At 38.3% G+C, this 22,390-nt stretch overlaps 1 protein-coding gene across 2 annotated transcripts in view; it reads right to left on the bottom strand.

Moving 5' to 3' along the window:
• The window catches only part of Grin3a (glutamate ionotropic receptor NMDA type subunit 3A), a 182,290-nt gene that overhangs the window by 94,527 nt on the left and 65,373 nt on the right, over window positions 1-22,390 (bottom strand). For both annotated transcript variants that reach the window (XM_021160783.3, XM_021160784.3), the window contains exon 3: window positions 15,044-16,091. In XM_021160783.3, coding sequence (XP_021016442.1) covers window positions 15,044-16,091 — 1,048 coding nt within the window. The remainder of the gene's footprint in view (window positions 1-15,043; window positions 16,092-22,390) is intronic.

The raw sequence follows: 22,390 nt of genomic DNA, 5'->3' as shown, positions 1-22,390 counted from the left end.
AGATTCTGCCTGTAATATCTTCACATAATTAAATTCTTACTGAGCACGCAGTGAGATTGTTTACAGAGCAAATGATCATTAACTCAGTGCTCCTGAATTTTAAATGTGGACTTAGCCTTCATTAACTTTTTTGTTTTTATGAGACAAGGTCTTTTTACATAGCCTTGAGTGACCTAGAACTTACAGTGTAGACCAGGCTGGCCTTGAACTCACAGAGTTCTTTCTTTCTTGCAGTATTGGGGGAAGTGCTCTACAACCTACACTCAGCAAACACCCTACTACTGAGCTATAATTCAATTCTATATAAAATAAATACTATAGAACATCAACATGTATCAACATACATGCCTGCTGATAGCTTTACAATTTTATGGTATGTGAACATTTACAGACCTCTTATGACATTATTCATATAGCAAGTATTTATGTGCAGACATAGTGTCTGCTAAGTATGTTAATAATGTAAACAAAGTTATAAGCCAATTTTCCTCTTATTTAGAAGAAGGGTTTTCAAAACGTTGGCACTCTCCCTGTTTGTATTCAAACAGAGGAAATGATCTTAGACATTCATTAAAGCACGCTCATCAGGGTGTCTAATTGAAAATACTTTTCTGTATTTAGTACGAATTAATGTATCTATTTGAAAGTAATAAAACCACAGTTACTAAAAAACTCTGTAAAGATGCTGGCTGAAAATTATTTTAGGAGTAGGTGAACAAGTAAACAGATCACATGCCCAGCTGTTCTGGTTTCCACTTAACCAGAATCAGCAAAGACTTGATGACTGTTCTAAAGTTCCTTTGTTGAGAACCTTCAGGAATGGAAGGGAATCGCCAAAGTTTTCAGCTCCTGCTGGTTACCCTGCACAGTTTGCCTGACCTGCACTGGAACACTAAAGATTTCAGACCAAGCTCTCCTACCAGGGATTCAAATAACCCAGCCTGGGGCAGCGTTATCTGTCTCATGTTGCCTCAGAAGGCCTTCTTAAGGATCGTGCGTCTGGCTCTTAGCACCACTTTGCAGAGTGTGGCCTTAGGTTTTCTTTGTTTTGATTGTTTGTTTATGTCTAGTCTCCTGGTAGAAATAAGGTAGAGACACACAATTAAACAGACAGACAGATAATGTGACCAACTTAGAGTGTATTGAATCCTACCTAGGGAGCACATAGCCTGAGTGAGGATGAAAATTTGCTCTGAAAGACAAATTTTCTGTAGACAGTCCAAGTATGTCTATAGTGTGACTGCTTTACTGTGGGAATGCTGTGCACTGGAGAAGTCATTATCCTAACAGGAACTGGGAAGCTGCAGACAGCAGAAGCTCACACAGAGCCATCATGCTCACTTGCTTTGTTAAGTATCTTCTCACTTCATGTGTCTACTGGAACCTTGCAGATAACATGCAGTTGAAATAGTACATTAAGAGTTTCCTACAATTTTAGTAGCCAGAAGTTTGTACTGTGATATTGCACATTCATAGCATTCTATGCATTATGGACTATTTACTTCAAGTTTCTTTCTTTTTTTTTAACATATGTATATTAAAATTGGAAATTTTATATAACTTCATAGCTTGAATTTTCACTTACTATATTTGAATGTTCTTATATATTAAAAGGTTCTTCAAAGCCATGTCTACTGGCTTAATTGGCACATAGAAAAGTTATACTTTATTAATTATGCTGTGATTAAATATTTATGTGGCTTCCAAGTGTTTGCTGTTTTGACTAAAACAGTAGTGACTTTTAACAATAAATTACTGCCCACACATTAAATTATTTTGCTTTGACAAGTTCATAAAAGTAGACATCAAAGGCAAAAGGGTATGAACCATTTTAAGAGTTTGGTAGCAAGTGGCCAAGTTGATTTATAAGTATATCATAAATTACCTTCTAACAATACTGCAAAACATCTACCTTTAACGAAAGCTACCAACAAAATATAACTTGATTTTTAAATATAACTTTATCATTGTATAGTACCTCATTGATTAAAAGATTGAATATAGTTTTTATTTATTGGTCAAATTTATTTTCAAGATTGATGTTAATATTATTGTTCATTTACTTTGATAGTTGTCAATATATACTTTGATTCCTTCATTAAAAGCTTTAAAGTTGTTTAAGGTGTCCGAAAATATAAACATACATTTTAAAAATGGGTGGGCTAAGGAAACAGAAACATATGAAGCCAGAATTAATGCTTGAAGTCAAAGCATGATGCCAATAAATCGGCTACTGCTAGGAAAGAATTGCTTCTTAACTTCTTTTTAAGACTTCGCACAAAGGGAGAATGTTGTCATTTACTGGTTAATATCGGCACTGTGTGTGTGTGTGTGTGTGTGTGTGTGTGTGTGAGAGAGAGAGAGAGAGAGAGAGAGAGAGAATAAAAAATAAAAATGAATATAGCTAATATTATTATTGGCCAGAGTCATGCCATACCCCCCCCCCCAAAAAAAAAAGGGGAAAAAAAAGAAAAAGATTTAAAAAACCCTGCAGAATAGGGTGGAACCAGTTCAAAAGGGAGAAATGTGATACAGTCAACATAGCTGAACCGAGTTGGAGATCTGCAAAGTACTTTGACATCAGACATTAGAGAAGCAGAATTTGAAGTTTGCCCAGCTGTTTTGAGTCTTGGTTTGGTCCAGTACTTCCTCATTATGCACCCGCTGGTAACCTAAAGTGTATTCTGTGCCTTCGTATGCTGGAAGACTGAGATCTGCTTTTGACTTTGGTGTTACTGGGGCTTACGGTTAAGAGATTAGTATGAGTCTCATAAGATACATTGAACGTTGGAACTGTTTGGTTACAAGAATTAGGAGTTGTGGCCTTGTTGGCAAAAGTGGGGGTGGGATTTGAGGATTCAAAAGCCTGTGCTAGGCCCAGTATTTTTCTCTCTGCCTGTAGATCAGGATGTAGCACTCAGCTACTGCTCCAGTGCCTGCCTGCCTGCTGCCATGCTCCTTGCCATGATGATAATGGACTAAACCTGGAAGCACACCCAATTAAATGATTCCTTTCATATGATCTGCCTTGGTCAGGTGTCTCTCCACAGTACTAGAATAGCGCTAATACAGTAATAAAATGCCTTAAGATGTTTTGTAGGTGTTATGCTTGGATTGAAACATTCTCTCCTGAGGGAAGGAAGGAGTGGGGGCAGGGAGTGGTCATTGGACTTAGAAAACTTGCAAGACTCATTCATGAGGTCCCTCCTTAACTGTCCAGATTCTCCAGTGACTAACACATGAGGAGTAGTCAATGAGCATTGGTTTTTCTATTTTTATTACTATTATTATAACTATTCCTGTTATTACTGTTCCATTTATTATCATTGCTATTAATACTATTTAAGATTTTAACATGTAGACAGTCAAGTCCTTTAACCCCTTTTAAGGATTAAAATACTTGTTATAACCTTTAAACTGTAATTATATAATATGCTAACTATATTTAAATTAGGGTAATTTAATATATGATTACTGAATTGGTTACTTCTGTGTCATTGTGACGAAATACTTGGAAGAAACAACATGTAGGAGGAGAGATTTATTTTGGCTCATGGTTTCAGATAGATTTCAGTCATTTATATCTGGGAAATTGTGACACTGGAGCCTGTGGCAGTGGTTAACCTGTGGTAGCAGGAAGATGAGGTGGCAATATTCACACCAAGGGTGATCAGGAAGCACAGAGGGCTGGCCAGCGCTCGAGGCTGGGTGGCATGCAGAGCTTCACTCCTAATGGTCTGCTTTTACCAGCTGCACTTCTTAAGAGGTCCACAGGCATAAATATAGCATCATTTCTGTATATACTCCCCTGTAACACTTAAGAGCTCTTCTCTCCCTGTCCCTGTCCCTGTCCCTGTCCCTGTCCCTGTCCCTGTCCCTGTCCCTGTCCCTGTCCCTGTCCCTGTCCCTGTCCCTGTCCCTGCCCCTGCCCCTGCCCCTGCCCCTGCCCCTGCCCCTGCCCCTCTCCCTCTCCCTCTCCCTCTCCCTCTCCCTCTCCCTCTCCCTCTCCCTCTCCCTCTCCCTCTCCCTCTCCCTCTCCCTCTCCCTCTCCCTCTCCCTCTCCCTCTCCCTCTCCCTCTCCCTCTCCCTCTCCCTCTCCCTCTCCCACTCAACTGCTCTGTAGCCTTTTGACCTCTCTTGGGGTCTCCTTTGATTCTTCATACTACAAGGCTCAGGCTCTACTGTATTTTTTGTCATAGAAACTTATTTCAGTTTACCCTGTTAGATGATTCACCTGCTCCTTTGATGAATGTTTTTCTTTTCCAATAAGTCCAATTTCCAAGGGCAATGTCTATTCAGCTTATTACTAAATTGCCAGCCACACAGCAAGGTGCTGAAATAGAAGTTGCTGCTTAGGATAAATTAAAGAATGAAGAAATGGTTTGGTGTATGTGGTTTTTTTTTTTTACCCCACCTTCAAGATCTATTTCAGCATCTTCTTTGCATTGGAGTTAGTGTAATCATTTCTTCTTCGTGGCTAGCATTTATGATATGAATCCATATGTTTTATCGGGCACTAGTATGCTATTATATGAAGATAAACCAAGATAGTATTTTTTTATTATTTTGGAAAGTGTTGCTTATTTTCACTGGGCTCAGTCAGTATCCTTTGCACTAGCATTTCTGGTTCAAGTTTCCTCTTGCTCTCTCAGAAGGTCTAATTCATGTCTAACATTTATGTGGTTGTTCACTGGGAATTTTCCAAAGCAGACCTATCATATTCTTGAACAGTGACATCAACCCCCGTCTTCTCTATGGAGGTGCCTTTTCCTTCATTGTTAGTCTTAGGCTAAAGGCAGCATTTTTATTATATGTAAGTACACTGTAGCTGTCTTCAGACACTCCAGAAGAGGGAGTCAGATCTCATTACGGATGGTTGTGAGTCACCATGTGGTTGCTGGAATTTGAACTCTGGACCTTCGGAAGAGCAGTCAGGTGCTCTTACCCACTGAGCCATCTCACCAGCCCCCTTTAAGGCAGCATTTTTATGTAAGAAACTGAGAAAGAAATACTAGAAAGTCTGTTAAAAATCAGTAAATAGCTCATTTTGGGTCCTTCTGTGTGCTTTTAGGAGGGCTCATTCATTTATTTTGTCATTATACCTGACTACTTATGGAATAATTTCCTCATTCTATCTTATATCCTAGTACAGTGGATGTCAGTGATAGAATTTTCTAAGGAGGTCCATATCCACATCTTCAGGTAAATGTCAAACTAAGACATTGCTGGTTAAACATGAATTTATCTAGCTATTAATGATACGAGGAACTAACTTCAGGTATTTGCCTCTGTCCGTTCCATTTTCTGCATCACTTACAGTGCCAGTTTAGTGTTGGTGGAATATCTATATCTATTCTATTAAATGTATCACTCAAAACCCTGCTTCCCTGACCCCATGTTTCAGTAACATACCTACTCTGAAGAATGGAGCTATCCAGGAAGGGTAGAAGGAATCTGTGTGAAGCACATATATTACTTTTAAGTGTAACATAAGTTGTTATAGAAAAAAAAAGTAAAGACAGAATCACTCTCTTGAATTTCTTTGCAAGGCAAGAGAACCCTTCTCCTTTGGGGTTATCTGTATATAGGTTAGGAGAGACACAACTTGGGACGTCCAGGTGAATTCCAGCATCCACTACCCACTGTAACAATCAACCAATTGTAAATTGGCCTGTCTCACATAGACTTTTGATTTTATTTCTGATTCACATGGTTGGTTGAAACCAATGTGTCTTAACACTGAAACGGTGATAAAATGTTACCACCTTAATTATTTTTATTAATTGTGTGAATGAACAGCTTACATGCTAAACAACTGTATCAGGAAGAAATGTGTAGGTGTTTCATTCACTGTAACTTGTCTTTCACCAGCATTATGGACACTTTTTGCTGCTAAGACTCAATTCCTAGGCTGACTGTATAAATACATGCCACCATAAATCTTACTTTTTAAGTCAATACGTTTTATTCTTTTTTGTTGTTGTTCAAGTATATTATCTTAAAGAAATACTTTATAGTTCTAAGACATATTTAACAAAAACAAGTGAGATTATGGAAAATATCTATCCAGGTGCTGAGGAAATAAGTGAATAAAGTGCTTGGTGTATATTCAAGAAGACCTGGGGTGGATCTCTAGCACAACATGAAGACCTGGGATGGATCTCTAGCACATAAAATTTGGGAAAGGAGGCATGTGTCTGTGACCCTGTTACTGATGGGGGTGGTAGAAAAAGAGATCCTGAGGTCTTGCTGACAAGCAAGTCTACAAATTGGTAAGCTCCAAAGCCATCCAGAGACACATTTCAAGTAATAAGGTAGAGAGCAATAGCGGAAGGTACCTGATGCCAACCTCTGCTTCCAAACTTGCAAAAATGAGTGAGCCAAACTTCATGCTCACAAGCAACACACACACACACACACACACACACACACACACACACACACACACACAGACACACACACACACACAGAGAGAGAGAGAGAGAGAGAGAGAGAGACAGAGACAGAGACAGAGAGAGAGACAGAGACAAAGAGAGAGAGGGAGAGAGGGAGAAAGAGACAGAGAGAGACAGAGATAGAGGGACAGAGAAAGGGAGAGAGGAATGGTTGAAAGAAAGGAGGGATGGTTAGAGGAAAGCAGGAGGTAAGAGGGAAGGAAGGAAAGAGAGAGAGACAGAGACAGAATTTGAGCTAGAAATAAAACTATACAAGATAAAAGGCATCACTATGCAGCAATTTGCACTTGCATCAACATTAAATAACTGTTCCCCTCTCTCCATATCCATGAAATTTGTTGTCTTTTCCTTTCTTTTTCAATTTTAGCCATCCTCAGTGGGGTTAGATGAAATCATAATTATTTTAATTTCATTTCCCTGAAGGTCTAGGGTGCTGAACATTTAAAAGATGTTTCTCAGACATCTGAATCTCATCTTTTGAGAACTCTGCTTAGTTCATGCTACCTTTTAACTTTCCATTGTTTGTTTCTTGATGTCCAATTTTAAAACTTCCTTATCATGTATAGATACTAATACTCTGTCTTATGTATAGCTGGTAAAATTTTTTCCCATTCTGTAAAGCTCCGGTGTCCATCAACCAGTGAATGGATAATGAAAAGATGCTATATTTTTAAAAAATGGAGTATTACTCAATTATTGAGAAAAAAATGAAAAATGGAAAATTACAGGTAAATGGATGGAACTAGAAACAAGCATCCTGAGTGAGATAATCAGACCCTTGTTTTCTCTCATTTGTGGATGTTAGCTTTGCATTTTCAGATATTTGAATTTCATTTGGAATACCCATACATGCCAGAAAATTTCTAAAGGCTAATAGTGGGCTTTTAGGGAAAAGGAGATAGTATAAGATGTTGAAAGGGAACTATGAAATCGGAAGGGTTACATTGGTGTATAAGAGGAACAAACAAGGAAGAAGAAGGATTCTGGTAGTTATTAAATAGCACTAAATATTTTTCAAAAAGTTGTATTGAAACATTTCTATTATAGAAACTTCCTAAAATATATCTACATATGTATGTAAAAAGAGTTGGGATGTAGTCATTGTATAATGGGGAAACAAAGCTATACTAGACACCAGAGACTAACAAATAAAAAGATCAGTGACAAGAATAGGTTTTTTCCCCCTTTGGTTAAACAGTGAGGTCTCAAAGACCCCAAACATCATAAAGATGATAGAGGCCTTTAAAGAGGAAACAAATAAGTCCCCTAAAGAAATATGGGAAAATCCAATCAAACAGATATAGGCATTTGAAGAGGAAACAAATAAATCCCTCAAAGAAACACAGAAAAATACAACTAAACAGGTGAAGGAAATAAACAAAACTGCTCAAAAGCTGAAAAATGGAAATAGAAGCAATAAAGAAAGCACAAATTGAGGGAATCCTGGATATGGAAAACCTAGAGAAGAGAACAGGAACAACAGATGTAAGCATCACCAACAGAGTACAGGAGATGGAAGAGATATTTTCAGCACAGAAACAATAGAAGAAATTGATACATCAGACAAAGAAATGTTAAATTTAAAAATTCCTGACACAAAATATCCAAGAAATTTGGATACCATGAAAAGAGCTAACCTAAGTATAATAGGAATAGAAGAAGGTGAAGGGTCCCAGCTACAAAGACCAGAAAATATTTTCAACAAAATCATAGGAGAAAACTTTCCCAATCTAAAGAAAGAAATGCCTATATACATACAAGAAGCTTACAGAATAACAATTAGATTCACCCAGAAAAGAAAATCCTCCTGCCACATAATAATCAAAACACTAAATTTACAGAACAAAGGAAGAATATAATAGCTGCATGGAAAAAGCCAAGTCACAGGCAAGGCCAGATCTCTCAGAAGTATATCTGACTTCTCAACAGAAACTCTAAAAGCTAGAAAGACCTGGACAGATGCCCTGCAACCTCTAAAACATAAAATCATAGATGCTAACCTAGATTATTATACCCAGCAAAACACTCAACCACCATAAAGGCAGAAACCAAGACATTTCAAGACAAAACCAAATTTAAACAGCATCTCTCCACAAATCTAGCTATACAGAATATACTAGGAGGAAAATTTGAACCAAGCAGGATAACTACACCCAAGAAAATACAGGAAATAAGTAATCCCATACCAACAAGAGAAACACAAGGACACACACACACACACACACACACACACACATACACTAACCCCACCAATATCAAAATAACAAGAATTAACAACTACTAGTCATTAATATCTCTCAACATCAATTGACTCAATTCCCCAATAAAAAAACCACAGGCTAACAGAAAGGATGTGGAAACAGGATCCATTGTTCTGCTGCATATACACCACCAAAATTAATCAGAAGAGATGGAGGAAGGACACTTTATAATCATCAAAGGAAACATCTACCTGAATGAAATCTCAATTCTGAACATCTTTGCTCCAAACACAAGGAAAACCATTTTTGTAAAAGAAACATTGCTAAAGCTGAAATCACACACCAAACATTAATAGTGGGAGATTTCAACATTCCACTCTTACCAATCAACAGACAAAAATGGAACAGAGAAATAGTGAAAATAAATGCCATTAGGAATCAAATGGATCTCATAGATATCTACAGAACATTTCACCCACACACAAAAGAATATACCTTCTTCTCAGTACCTCATGGATCCTTCTCCAAAATTGAACATATAGTCAGTCACAAAGCAAGCCTCAACAGATACAAGAAAACTGAAATAACACCTGTGTCTTCTCAGACCACCATGGATTAAAACTGGATTTAAACACCAGCAGAAACACAAGAAAGCCTACACACTCATGGAAATGGAACAATTCTCTACTCAATTATCTCCTGGTTAGAGAAGAAATAAATTAAAGGCTTCCTAGAATTGAATGAAAAATGAAGATACAATATACCCAAATTTATGGGATACAATGAAAGCAGTGCTAGAAGGAAAGTTCATAGCACTAAGTTCATAAAGAAATTGGAGAATTTTCATACTAATGAATTAAAAGTACACCTGAAAGCTCTAGGATTAAAAAAGAAGCAAACACCCCGAAGAGGAGTAGATGGCAGGAAATAATCAAAATAAGAGTTGAAACCAACCAATTAGGAACAAACAAAAAAAGCTGTTGGTGGTGGTGCACGCCTTTAATCCCAGCACTTGGGAGGCAGAGGCAGGAGGATTTCTGAGTTCGAGGCCAGCCTGGTCTACAAAGTGAATTCCAGGACAGCCAGGGCTACAAAAGAAACCCTGTTTCAAACAAACAAACAAACAAACAAACAAACAAACAAACAAACAAGCCAAAAAACCAAAACCCAAAACCAAACCAAAACAAAACAAAAAAACCAAAAACCAAACCAAACCAAACCAAAACAAAAACCAAAAAAAGAAACAAACAGAAAATACAAAGAATCAAAGAGACCAAGAACTGGATTATTAAGAAATCAAATAAGATAGACAAACCCTTAGCCAAACTAAATAAAACACACATACAGAGTATTCAAATAGACAAAATTGGGAATGAAAATAGAAACTTAGAAACAGACTAAGAGGAAATTCAAAGAGTCAGGCCTTTCTTCAAAAGCCTGTATGCCACAAAATTGGAAAAGTCATAACAAATGGATGATTTTCTAGAGAGATACCACTTACCAAAGTTAAATCAAGATCAGGTAAACTAAACAGCTGCATAACCCCTGAAGAAGTAGAAGCAGTCAATAAAAGCTTCCCAAACAAGAAAGGCTCTCCTTTATACAAGTGGTAAATGGGCAGAGAAAGAAATTGGGGAAAACACCCTTTACAATAACCAGAAATAATATAAAATATCTTGGTGTAACTCTAACCTAGAAAGTGAAAGACCTTTATGACAAGAACTTCAAGTCTCTGAAGAAAGAAACTGAGGAAGATGGAAAAATCTCCCATGTTCATGGATTGGGAGGATTAACATAGTGAAAATGGCCATCTTACCAAAAGCAATCTACAGATTCAGTGCAATGTTCATCAAAATTCCAATGCAGTTCTTTACAGACCTTAAAAATACAATTCTGAACTTCATATGGAAAAACAAAAAAACCAGGATAGCTAAAACAATCCTGAACAATAAAAGAACTTCGAGAGATATCACCATCCCTGACCTCAAGCTATACAACAGAGCAATAGTATAAAAACTGTATGGTATTGGTATAGGAACAGATAGGTTGATCAATGGAATCGAATTGAAGATCTTGACATAGACCCATATACCTATGGACATTTTATTTTTGACAAAGAATCTAAAACCATACAATGGGGAAAAAGAGGATCTTCAACAAATGGTGCTGTTTAACTGATTGTCTGCATGTAGAATAATGCAAAGAGATCTATATCTATCACCCTGAGAAAAACTCAAGACTCAGTGAATCAAAAACCTCAAATATGAAACTGGATACATGAAATCTCAAAGTGGAGGATAGCCTTTAACTCACTGGTATAGGAGAAAACTTCCTGAACAGCATACCAATGGCTCATAATCTAAGATCAACAATTGATAAATGGATCTTATGAAACTGAGATGCTTTTGTAAGGCAAAGGACACTGTCAGTAGGACAAAATAGCAGCCTACAGATGGGGAAAAAACTTTATCAACTCTACATTTTGACAGAGGGCTAATATCCAAAATTTATAAAGAACTCAAGAAGTAACATACCAAGAACCCAAGTAACTCAATTAAAAAATGGGGTACAGAACTAAACAGAATTCTCAATAAAGGAATCTCGAATGACCAAGAAGCACTTAAAGAAATGTTCAAAGTCCTTAGTCATCAGGGAAAAACAAGTCAAAATGACCCTAAGATTCCACCTTACACCTGTCAGAATGACTAAGTTAAAAAATTCAAGTGACAGCACATGCTGGCAAGGATGTGGAGAAAGAGGAACACTCCTCCATTGCTGGTGGGAGTACAAATTGGTACAACCACTCTGGAAATTAATCTGGTAGTTTCTCAGAAAACTGGGAATAGTTCTACCTGAAGTGGTGTTCAGCTATACCACTGCTGGGCATATACCTAAAAGATGCTCTACTGTACCACAGTGATACTTGCTCAGTGATATTCATAGTGGCTTTATTCTTCATAGCAAGAAACTGGAGACAACTTGGATGCTTCTCAATTGAAGAATGGATACAGAAAATGTGGTACAACTACACAATGGAATACTATTCAACTATTAAAAATAGACTTTATGAATTTTGCAGGCAAATGGATGGAACTTGAGAATATCATTCCGAGTGAGGTAATGAAGACCCAAAAGAACATGCATAGTATGTACTCACTTAAAAGTGGATATTAGCCATAAAATACAGGATACCCATGCTACACTCCAAAGACCCAAAGTAGTTAAACAAAAAGGAAGCCCCAGACAAGGATGCTTGAATCTCACTTAGACAGGGGACTAAAAAAGTCATGGAAGACAGATAGAGGGAGGGAACAGGATGGAAGAGGTGATGGGGAAGGGAATGGGAGGTGTTGAGGATCAGGTATGGGAAGAGACAGGCCAGAGAACCAGTTGGCCATGAGAATGAATGGACATTTGCAGCTGGCAGGAGTGTGGGGGTGGTGTAGGGCATTTAGAAGATGTGCTAGAGACCTGGGATGGGGGAGATTTCCAGAGTTAATGAGTGTGAGCTTAGCTTAGTTAGACTCATAACAGTGGGAAATGGTCACTGACATTGTTAATGATTGTCTTAGTCAGGGTTTCTATTACTGCACAAACATCATGACCAAGAAGCAACTTGGGATGGAAAGGGTTTATTCAGCTTGTATTTCCACATTGCTGTTCATCATCAAAGGAAATTGGGACTAGAACTCAAGTAGGTCAGGAAGCAGGAAATTGATGTAGAGGTCATGGAGGAATTCTGCTTACTGGCTTGCTCAGCTTGCTCTCTTATAGAATCCAAAACTACTAGCCCAAGGATGGCACCACCCACAATGGGCTAGGCCCTCTCTCCTTGATCACTAATTTAGAAATGCCTTACTGCTGGATCTCATGGAAGCATTACATCAAGGGAGGCTCCTTTCACAACTCCAGCTTGTGTCAAGATGACACACAAAACCAGGCAGTACAATAATACTCTGTTTGCAGACAGGAGCCTAGCATAACTGTCCTCTGAGAGGCTCCACCCAGCAGCTGACTGAAACAGATGCATAGACCAACAGCCAAACATTGGGCTGAGGTTGGAGACTCTTATGGAAGAGTTGGGGGGAAGGATTGATGGCCCCAAAGGGGATAGGAACTCCACAGGAAGACCAACATAGTCAACTAACCTGGACCCTTGGTGGCTTTTAGAGACTGAACCACCAACCAAAGAGCATATACAGAGGCTAGACCTAGGCCTCCAGCATATATGTAGTAGATAGGATTTGCATCTTGGTTTTCATGTGGGTAGCCCAAGAAGTTGAGCAAGGACTGTCCCTGAAGCTGTTGCCTGTCTATGGAATCTCTTCCTGTAACTTGGCTGCCTTGTCAGGCCTCAGTAGGATAAGATGTGCCTGGGCTCTGTAGACTTGATGTGCCAGTGTGGAGGGATTACCTGGGAAGGTGGGGTGATCCATCCTCTCAGAGGAGATGGGAATGAGGAAATGAAGGGAAGGTCTTTGTGAGGAGAGACTGGAGGTACCAAACTGATTGGGATATAAATGGAATAAAAATTAAATAATAAGTAAATATTATGTAACAGAAATGTATATCATATGGATTAATATGTTTGAAATCTGCATGGTGAGAGGCATTGGGAAAGGTGTGATGGTGACTGCACCATTTGAAAGACTTTCCTTAAGTCCTCTTGCTTTGATCATGGAGTGTTCTCAGTGCTTTCCATGTACAGCTACTTCCTGTATATTTGAATATACTCTGCTTAGGATCTGCATTTTCATAAGGCCCTCAGTATGTCCTTGGATCTGATTTCAATGGTTTCCTTGGCCCTGCTCACACTAGGTAGGCTGGGGTCTCTACTTACCCATTGAAATGGGTACTGTTTTAATCTAGGGAGAACACTGATGTCACAATCAGTTTTAATCTAGGGAGAACACTATCCTTGACTGAGTGCTACAGGAATGTTAATATAGTAGTTGCTTTTCTTATTGTTGTAGCCCAATATCAGAGAAAAGCAAATTAATGCAAGAATGGATTATTTCATTTCATGTTGAGGGGATACATGGCACAGAACATGGGGATACATGGCACAGAAGCCATGATGATATGATACCATGAATATGGGGCAGTTGTTCATATGTCTACAGTCAAAAACAGAGAGATGTGCTAATGCTCTTCTGGCCTCCGTTTTTAACAGTTTCATTCATTTCCTACCCCAAGACCGTGCGTCTGGGCTTCCCACATTCAGGGTAGGTTTTCTCTTCCTCCTCAATTAAACCTATCTGGGAACATACACCCTAGGTCACTCCAAGTCCAGTCAAACTAAAAATAGCCATCACATTATTATTTGTGTGTGTCTTCCCTCTCTACTTCCTTCTACCTCCAGAGTTGGATATCTGAGGCATTCAATACAGATGAAATTTTCCCAAATGCCCTTGGACATTCTAATAATACTGTAAGGAAGCTTCCTTAACCCAAAGTGGCTGACTACACAACTTTTATTACTCTGTAAGAACACTCTGCTCTTAATCTTGCCACCTCAGTTCAGAACTTCTTTTTTCAGATTTCATGAGTTTCCTCCCAACTGTGTGCTTATGATAACATGTCAGCTCTTTCCATTTCTTTGGGTATTTTAACAATAAAATGAATGGTTTGCTATTTATAATATGTTTTCTTTTATTTACTTCTATTAATTCTCTCCAAAAGTAATTAATCAGCTTGTTAGAATGTGGGTAAATGCTATAAATTATTGTTGTGCTACAAAACTGCTCTCTAATAGCCATTCTGTCAGATGGTTAAACGGCCAAGAAAAGCTACACTAATAGAAGTTTGTACAAGCAATATTATCTATAAAATAAATTCCCACAATCCCAATTTTGTTTCAGTTAAGGAAATAATAATGGAAAACAACAACTACCATAATCCCCTTAGTTTAATAGGTAAAACTTTAAGCTGGCCTATGCTGTCGGCAGCGAGAATATTTGAGTGTACCTGCTTATATGTACACAAGTATATAGGTATATTTCTGTGTATGTGTGTGTATGTGCATGCAAGCAGTCAACCTTGAAGGTTACTTACTTCTCAAGATGTTATCCATCTTGTTTTTATATATAGGTCTTTCACTGTTCCTGAACTCACTGGCCAACAATCCATGTAACTCTACCTCTGAAGTGCTGGGATTAGGAGCAGATGATAACCCTCTCCTCCATTTTTTTTTTTTTTATGTGAGTTCTGTGGACAAAACCTAAATCCTTATCTTATGCTGTGCTTAGTTTACTGACTGAACCATCTCCCCAGCCTTACTTAAAGAATATTTTTGAATCAAATGAGGAAGTCAGGTATACCACAGAATTAGACAAATCACAAAGTTACTATGGCGACAATGAAAGATGGAGGAAAGGAATCAGTTACCTTAGGGTCATGAATTCCAGAAAGTTCTTCGTAGATCTTCTCACCTACCATGACAGCAGCCAAGTTCGCTGTGTATGTAGAAAGGCAAAACATACAGAAAATGGCCCAAAGATTCATCAGAAACCTTCCAGTCCAGCATTTAGGGGGTTTGATGGCTGCTGTTCTGCCAAACAGAAGGGCATAGCAGACATTCAAGGCTGAGGAGAAGGAAAAGACTTTGTTTCTGTTCCTCCCCTTAGGAGTCATACCAAAGGGGCTCTTCCATTCATACAGAGTGAGGAAGATGGCAGTGATATGTAGAGCCACGAAAATCCCCAGCCACATGGTCCAGTGGAGTGGCCACATGAAGGCTCCAATGGGAGCTGCTGTGTCTCGAGTCCTCACTAAGATGCCCAAACTGGTTGAGAAGAAAGGGCTGGTGAAATCTATCACTTGGCTTCTTGCAGTATTGATGCTGAAAGAAGTGACTGCCATGTTGGCTGTTCCACTCAGGAGATCACCAACCAGCCCAGTCCAGTGACCATTTTTCCAAGCTCCATACTTTCCATCCCCTACAATATAGAGGTCAAAGTCAAAGTTCATGTCTTCTGCTAACTGTTCCAGTAGATCAATGCAATACCCATAGCAGCACTTCTTGAACTTGATTGGCACTGTATCATTACTGCTATGTAGGCTGCTAAACAGGCTGTCCAGCATGGAAGAGTCATTAGTCATAGGGTCTAGACAGAGTTGTCCAGCAGGGCATAAGCCTTCATCATCTACTTCTCTCGTGAAAACAAATGGATGTTCAATCAGTGTCACCACTCTTAAGTGTAACTTGTTTGGGTGATGGAAGTGGGTTTTGTGCCTCTGGGCCTGCTCTGGCCATATTCCAGAGTCCATGACAATCCTTCCCCCTTGCCAGCTACCCAGGCGAGTCCACATTGGCTTTCCCATAGGGTCATACTGCAAGTTCCAGATGAAAAAGTTGTTTTCTGAGCTGACGATGGTGGATCCCTTTACTTTGATGGAACCACTGAGACCTCTGAAAGTGGTGTTGGCTAAAAACCTGGTAAAGAGGATCAAAGGTAGAACATAAGAAAGACAGGCAATTCTGAAGTCAAGTACCAGCGATCCCTGTTTCTGTCTTAATACAAAGATGCCCTACTGACAATACTTCTTTAATTTTTTGAGACTATAATATAATCACATCACTTTCCCATTTTCTTTTCTTCCTCCACACCTTTTTGAGTACTCTTCCTTTCTCTCTTTAAAATCCATAGCCACTTTTTTCATTAATTGTTGTTGCATACATAAATGTGTAACTTGCTTATTCTGTATTATGTTATTTGTGTGTACAATACCATTGTGTTTGGTATTGTAATTGGTATTGTAATAACAATTGGTATGCTCTTCTCTGGGGATGCCACCTTTTAAAAACAAAGGCTTTGTATATATTGTCTACAAGAATAATATAGACTTTATGGAAACATTCTATTTCATTGAACTAATGGTATCTCATATTCAAGTTCTGGTTCTGGCAAGGTGCTTGACAATTGGTTTTGCTCCAAGTATTTTGATTGATTTTTAAAAGAAGCACTCATCGCTCTTACATACTTTTACAGGTTTTCAACTTATGGAGGTTCCAAACATCTTTGACATTCAGTTCTGCTGTTTACTATTTTTGATTCTGATGAAATCTGTTCAATGAAATTTTTGGTATAGAAATGAGTTTCAATAAATATGTATATTCTTTTTATAATTGTCTAAGATTGCATTCATAACATTAGGCAATAGCCAGCTTTTTTACAGTGTTTTTCCTTGTAGAGTAGAAAAAAATTAGCATATCACTCCTCATGGGGCCAATCAGAGATGCATGCTGGATATTAGCCACAGAACAAAGAAAAGGATGATAAATAAACTTGCTGTTCCCAGGACAGCCTTAGGCTACTCTCCCTCATCATTACAGGAAAACAACTGGGTCTTACTCTAGAGAAAGACTCTGCCAGAAGTCAAAGCAAGGAAAATGACTAACTAAATGCTACCTGATTTCTAGCACTATGAACACTTTTGGTGTACCTTTTGACATTGACTACACAGAAAAATGCTTGGTCCCAGCACCGGTCTTTCTTGAGTTGAAACAGGAGATAATAAGAGCTAACACATATGCTTAATTAAGACTCTTTTTTTTTTTTTCAGAATAAAAGTTCAGGCTTTGGTATCAGATGGACCTTCATTTGAATCTTTTCTCAGCTACTCAATAGTAGTGACCTTGAGATCACTATTACTATAATAGTACTTGACTCAATTTCATCCTTAGCAAAATGGGGAAACTAAGTTTTGGTGAATTACAAGGCTTGCAAACAATACACACAACATACAGCATACCTTCTGATATAGAGGTATGGTGTTATTAGCTGGAGACCAAATTACTGCCTTACGATAAACCCTTAACAGTGGCTTCAGCATATTTAAAATAAAAAAGTAATTAAGTTAAAATGTGGGATGTCGCACAGTAGGGATTTTGAGGAGCCTAGTGACACAGGTCTAGTTGCTCAGAGAAACACTTTCGTGAATTGCCTGACACATATATTATTTCATAATTTACAAATGCAAAAGAAGTCTTGCTAAGAAGTCATATTGCCACAGAAGGAATATAGAAAAATCAGAAAGTGTGAAATATGCCCTAATTTTCATTAGCGATAAGTGTAAATCACATTTGAAGATGCTACTGCCACTGAAGGCAGCGAAACCATTTGTTGTAGTAGATTGCATGCAATGGCAATCACTCATGTCAGGGCACCCCAGTGGGACTCTACTACTTAAATAAATTCTATTTTGCAACAAGTAATGAAGTCTCAGCAATCTTAGGCTTTAAAACAGTTTTCTACTTCAGAGAAGCAGGGATCCACATCATTAAAATCATATATAAATTAATCAATTGATAATTCCCTCAGTGCTGTGAAAGAAGAGCAAGTATGATGGTGTATCTAATGAGATACTTTCATTTTTTTAAAACATGCATACAGAGAGGCTGCTGGCATAACCCAGAGGATGAAAAGGCTGGTTGTAGATGGGCAAGTTTCATTCGGCCAACTTTGTGATCATAGAGACGTAAAGTGAAAGTTGTACAAGAAGAACTCTGCATTAGTTTAAGACTATTTGGAGCTTAAAGATGATGGAGTTTTAACTGGGAGGACCTGGGGGAGGTTACCTCCGACTAAATATGTATTCAAATCATCTCAATAAAAGGTATTAAAAGTCTGTAGAAATCTATGTGGTTCTCAGTCTGGTATAGCCATTTTTTGTTTATCAGTGTGAATATTTAACATGGCCATGGCAGAAGGACAATGTTGAGTATCTCTGGTGGCAGGCATTTGGGAGAGAGAGAGAGAGAGAGAGAGAGAGAGAGAGAGAGAGAGAGAGAGAGAGAGAGAGAGAGAGAGAGAGATCAGGATTGTAATTTGTGTTTTACTGCAAAACTGTTAGATTTCTGTTAGAAAATTCACATTTATGACAGGTCATTTGTGTCTATTTTATCTTTCATTTTATAGTGAGGATAAATGAAAACCTTTTCACTGACAGCTTTTAGTTACAGGCACCCTCACCATGTATTCTTTGTGAAAGAATGACATTGGGTAGCTGTCTGGATTTTCACTCTATTACCTGAAAGATTAAAAGGTTGAAATCCCATTTTTGATTAAATTGAATTCTACCATGCTCTTCTGTACTTGCCTTGGGCTCTTCTCAGATGAACAAGAAGGAAAAAGAAAATGAGGAATCATTTTGTTGGTAAGATAAATGGATACAAACCACTTGGCACTATGCTTAGCACTTATAGTTATTGAGATAAAAGCCACCTCATTGGTTTAAAGAGCTTAAGTCTAGTTGTGGGGTAAAGAAAGTGAATAAGCAATTCAAATTCAAGTAATGAGTGATATGGGAGGGGTTCCCCACCGCTGGACGCTCTGACCTAGGATTCCAAAGTAGGAAACTTAGAGAAGGAAGAGCAGGGCTGAGTCCTGGGGAGAAGTTACTCTTTTCCAGGAGGAGAATCTGGGATGTGATGCAGTTATCTGCACACTATGCATGTACAAAATCCAGAAATGTATGCCACGAGAAAAAAAGTGGTTAAAAAAATAAAGCTCAGAGACAAGGGGTGGAAAACGAATTATGTCAGATATGAGTTCTCATTGAAGGCAGTGGTGGGGCCACTGAGAGAATTTTGTGGGGCAGGAACATGACTTTTTATTTGCTAGGTTTCTAGATGGTACTTTGGAAGAAGAAAGAAGCTGATAACACTCTCTGTGTAAGACTTTTTTTCTTCCTTTCCTAACATCTAATCAATCATAATCCCTCTGTCATTCCGTAAGTAGCAGAAGCAGAGAAGAGATGGTATAATTGAAGATGTTTCATCTCCGTAAAGAAAAATATGAGGACAGATGCACAGGCTTTCACTGAGTTCACAAACCATACTGAGAATGTACAAAACTCAGCTCGATGAGATGGCATCCAAAGAAGACCTGTAGGCTGTTGCTGATGAGAAGTGCATCACAATCCTGGAGAGCAACATTGGTGTAAAAAACTGGCAAACATAATATTAAATTTGTTCAATAGAATCGAGAGCTTGCATTCAAAGCAATACTGAAATCACCATTTTTGTGCTTATCAATCAGCTGCTCTGGATACAAACTCTGCTGACATCTCCCAGAGTCCGAACTGTTATAAAGAAAAGAGGTAAAAACTGAAAGAGAAGGTAGTAAACACAACAGTCTGATTGGAATGTGAAGTAGAAAACATTAAAATTTAATGTGGGGAAAACAGGTGGCATTCAGAGTCCAGAGGTTCACACACCTGTTTCGTAAGCTTGAATTTTATTTTAATAATAAAACAAGAGCCACAGAGATTTCAGAGCAGTTTAATGACATAGCCAGAGGTTTGCGATAGTTGCATTGTCTTGAAAACAAGTAAAAAGTCTACCAGAAAGAAGAGATGATGACCCTAAAGCCATGAGAAGAATATTATAATGTATTTGATACTGGTTCATACACAGATTCATGTAGCTTGAATTTTACTGTAGAGGCAAGAACCTAGTAAGAACCTATTTAAGCAATGTGCTTTGCACATGAGTTTTCAAAGAGCAGTTCATCAAATGAGGCCTCGTAGTTCATTTGGCTTTATTAAAAGCTTCTAATTATGTTATTAGTCAAAAATCAGTGTTGATTTGTAAGGTAATAGAAATAAAATTTTCAGTTGGAAGACTACATTAAACTATTTTTGAGATAGCTCATAGTGTGTACCAGATTGGTGTTTACTATATTTATGATATATTTTGAAAGCCATATTTGCATACAAAATCTTAACATGCTAATTGAAAGATGTTCTTATTCATTAAAACAAATGAAGAAAGATGTTCAAAATTGACACATCAATCATTCGAACATTTAATTATTCACAAACACTATATGCCATGCACTATTTGAGATACTAAGTATATAGTGGAGATAATAGTTCATGCATTTATACTCCACACAGAGAGAAAGAAAAACATTTCAGGAAAGAAATACATGCCTGGTATTTTGATATACTGGTTGCAAAAAGGGAAAATAAAGATGGCAAAGACTTCTCTCTAAGAAGATGACTGTTTATTAACAACAAAGTCCATTATCACTGATGTGGGTGTGTTTGACATCTTTGAGAGCAGGATAGTTGAAAATGAAATAAGAGAAATACATGTAGAAGAAGAAATTTGCAAAAAAGATTGGGTTTTGTAGGTAATTACAAGGACTTTATTTATTCCCTGTGTGAAAGGCACAGTTACTGGTGGATTTTGAACAGAGAAGTGCTGTGACTTGATTTCTGTGCTAATAGGATTGCCGTGTTGCTGAATGACCAACTAAGATGGCAAGAGCAGAAACAAGGCCAGTTAGGAGGCCATCCCACACACCAGACAAAAGGTGATGATGGTGTGGGCAGAGGGATGACTGGACTTAGAGTTTGATATGTTTTTCTCTGGAATGGACAGATTGGCTGATGATGTAGTCATGTTTTCTGAGAAGTAGAGTGAAAGATGACACTAGCAGTAGCCTTAGACACAACATAGGTAATCTGGGTCATCTGGAGTTAATAAACAATGTCTAAGCAGAAGATGCAAGTTTGAATATCACAAGCCTATATGTGGTAGTTAAGAAGAGCCAATGAGATCACAGTGAATATTATAGAAGAACCAAAGTCCAAAAGTCCTGGGTACTTCAACAGGTTGGGGTATCACAGGCAAGGAAGACACAGTAAGGGGAATTGAGAAGATGTAAACAGACCTGGGGAAACAGAGAGCTTTACTGTAGACATCAAGTGAAATTGTCATGAAGGGTCTCAAATATTTCTAAAAATCTGAATAAAATAAAGGCTTAAAGTGAGCCATGGGTTTAGCAATGTGTGGCTTGCTAGTGACTTCTGTAGAGTATTTTGTGAAGGTTTTCATCCCAGTATCTCAGCGCATCGGCTTTGGGGAGAAGACAAAGAGAGAGGCTGGGCATAAGTCATGTTAGAGGGCCCTGTTGCGAAAAGGAGAACAATGAGTTATCAATGGAGGCTGAAGTTCAAAAGAAACACCACGTGAGAGCTTAATTCACATTTATACAGTGTATATACACCTACACACATGCATGTACATATTGGTGGTATAAATACACTGTCATTTAGGCTAGTTGGAGTGATTCAGTACAAATAGAAAATGTGTTGATATAGGAAAACATACAGGAGTGTCTCTAATATGACACTCTTGAGACAATAAGGCCTGCATTTAAAACACACATGGTGGAATGATATGTAAAGTCAGAGAGATTTTATGCCCGGGGAGCAGGTGGGCATTGTGTAGATGTCATCAGAAGGTTTATGTGAGGTCTCTAATGATTGATTAAGTGCACTTACAGCATTTCAAAGATAAATTATAGAGGGTTGGAAAAATGACTTCATGGCTAAGAGCACTCCCTGTTCTTGAAAAGGATCTGTGTTCACATCCCAGTGTACACATGGTGGCTCACAACCATGCTAACTCTATTTCCAGTGTATTTGACAGTTCAGACTTCTACAGGTACCAGTCATGCACATGGGCACAGACATATATGCAGGCAAAACATTTGTATATAAAATAAAGTAAGTAAACCTAAAAAATTTAAATAAAAAGATAAATCAGAGATGCAGAGATGGTTCCAATTAGCTCTTCCTCACCCCCCCCCCCTTTTTTGGTTTTTCGAGACAGGGTTTCTCTGTATAGCCCTGGCTGTCCTGGAACTCACTTTGTAGACCAGGCTAGCCTCGAACTCAGAAATCCGCCTACCTCTGCCTCCCAAGTGCTGGGATTAAAGG

The sequence above is a fragment of the Mus caroli genome, unplaced genomic scaffold, assembly GCF_978045245.1.
Source record: "Mus caroli unplaced genomic scaffold, Mus_caroli_1 scaffold_6, whole genome shotgun sequence".
NCBI lineage: Eukaryota > Metazoa > Chordata > Mammalia > Rodentia > Muridae > Mus > Mus caroli.
The sequence above is the reverse complement of the archived record's forward strand: the minus strand, read 5'-3'. Positions and strand labels throughout refer to the sequence as shown.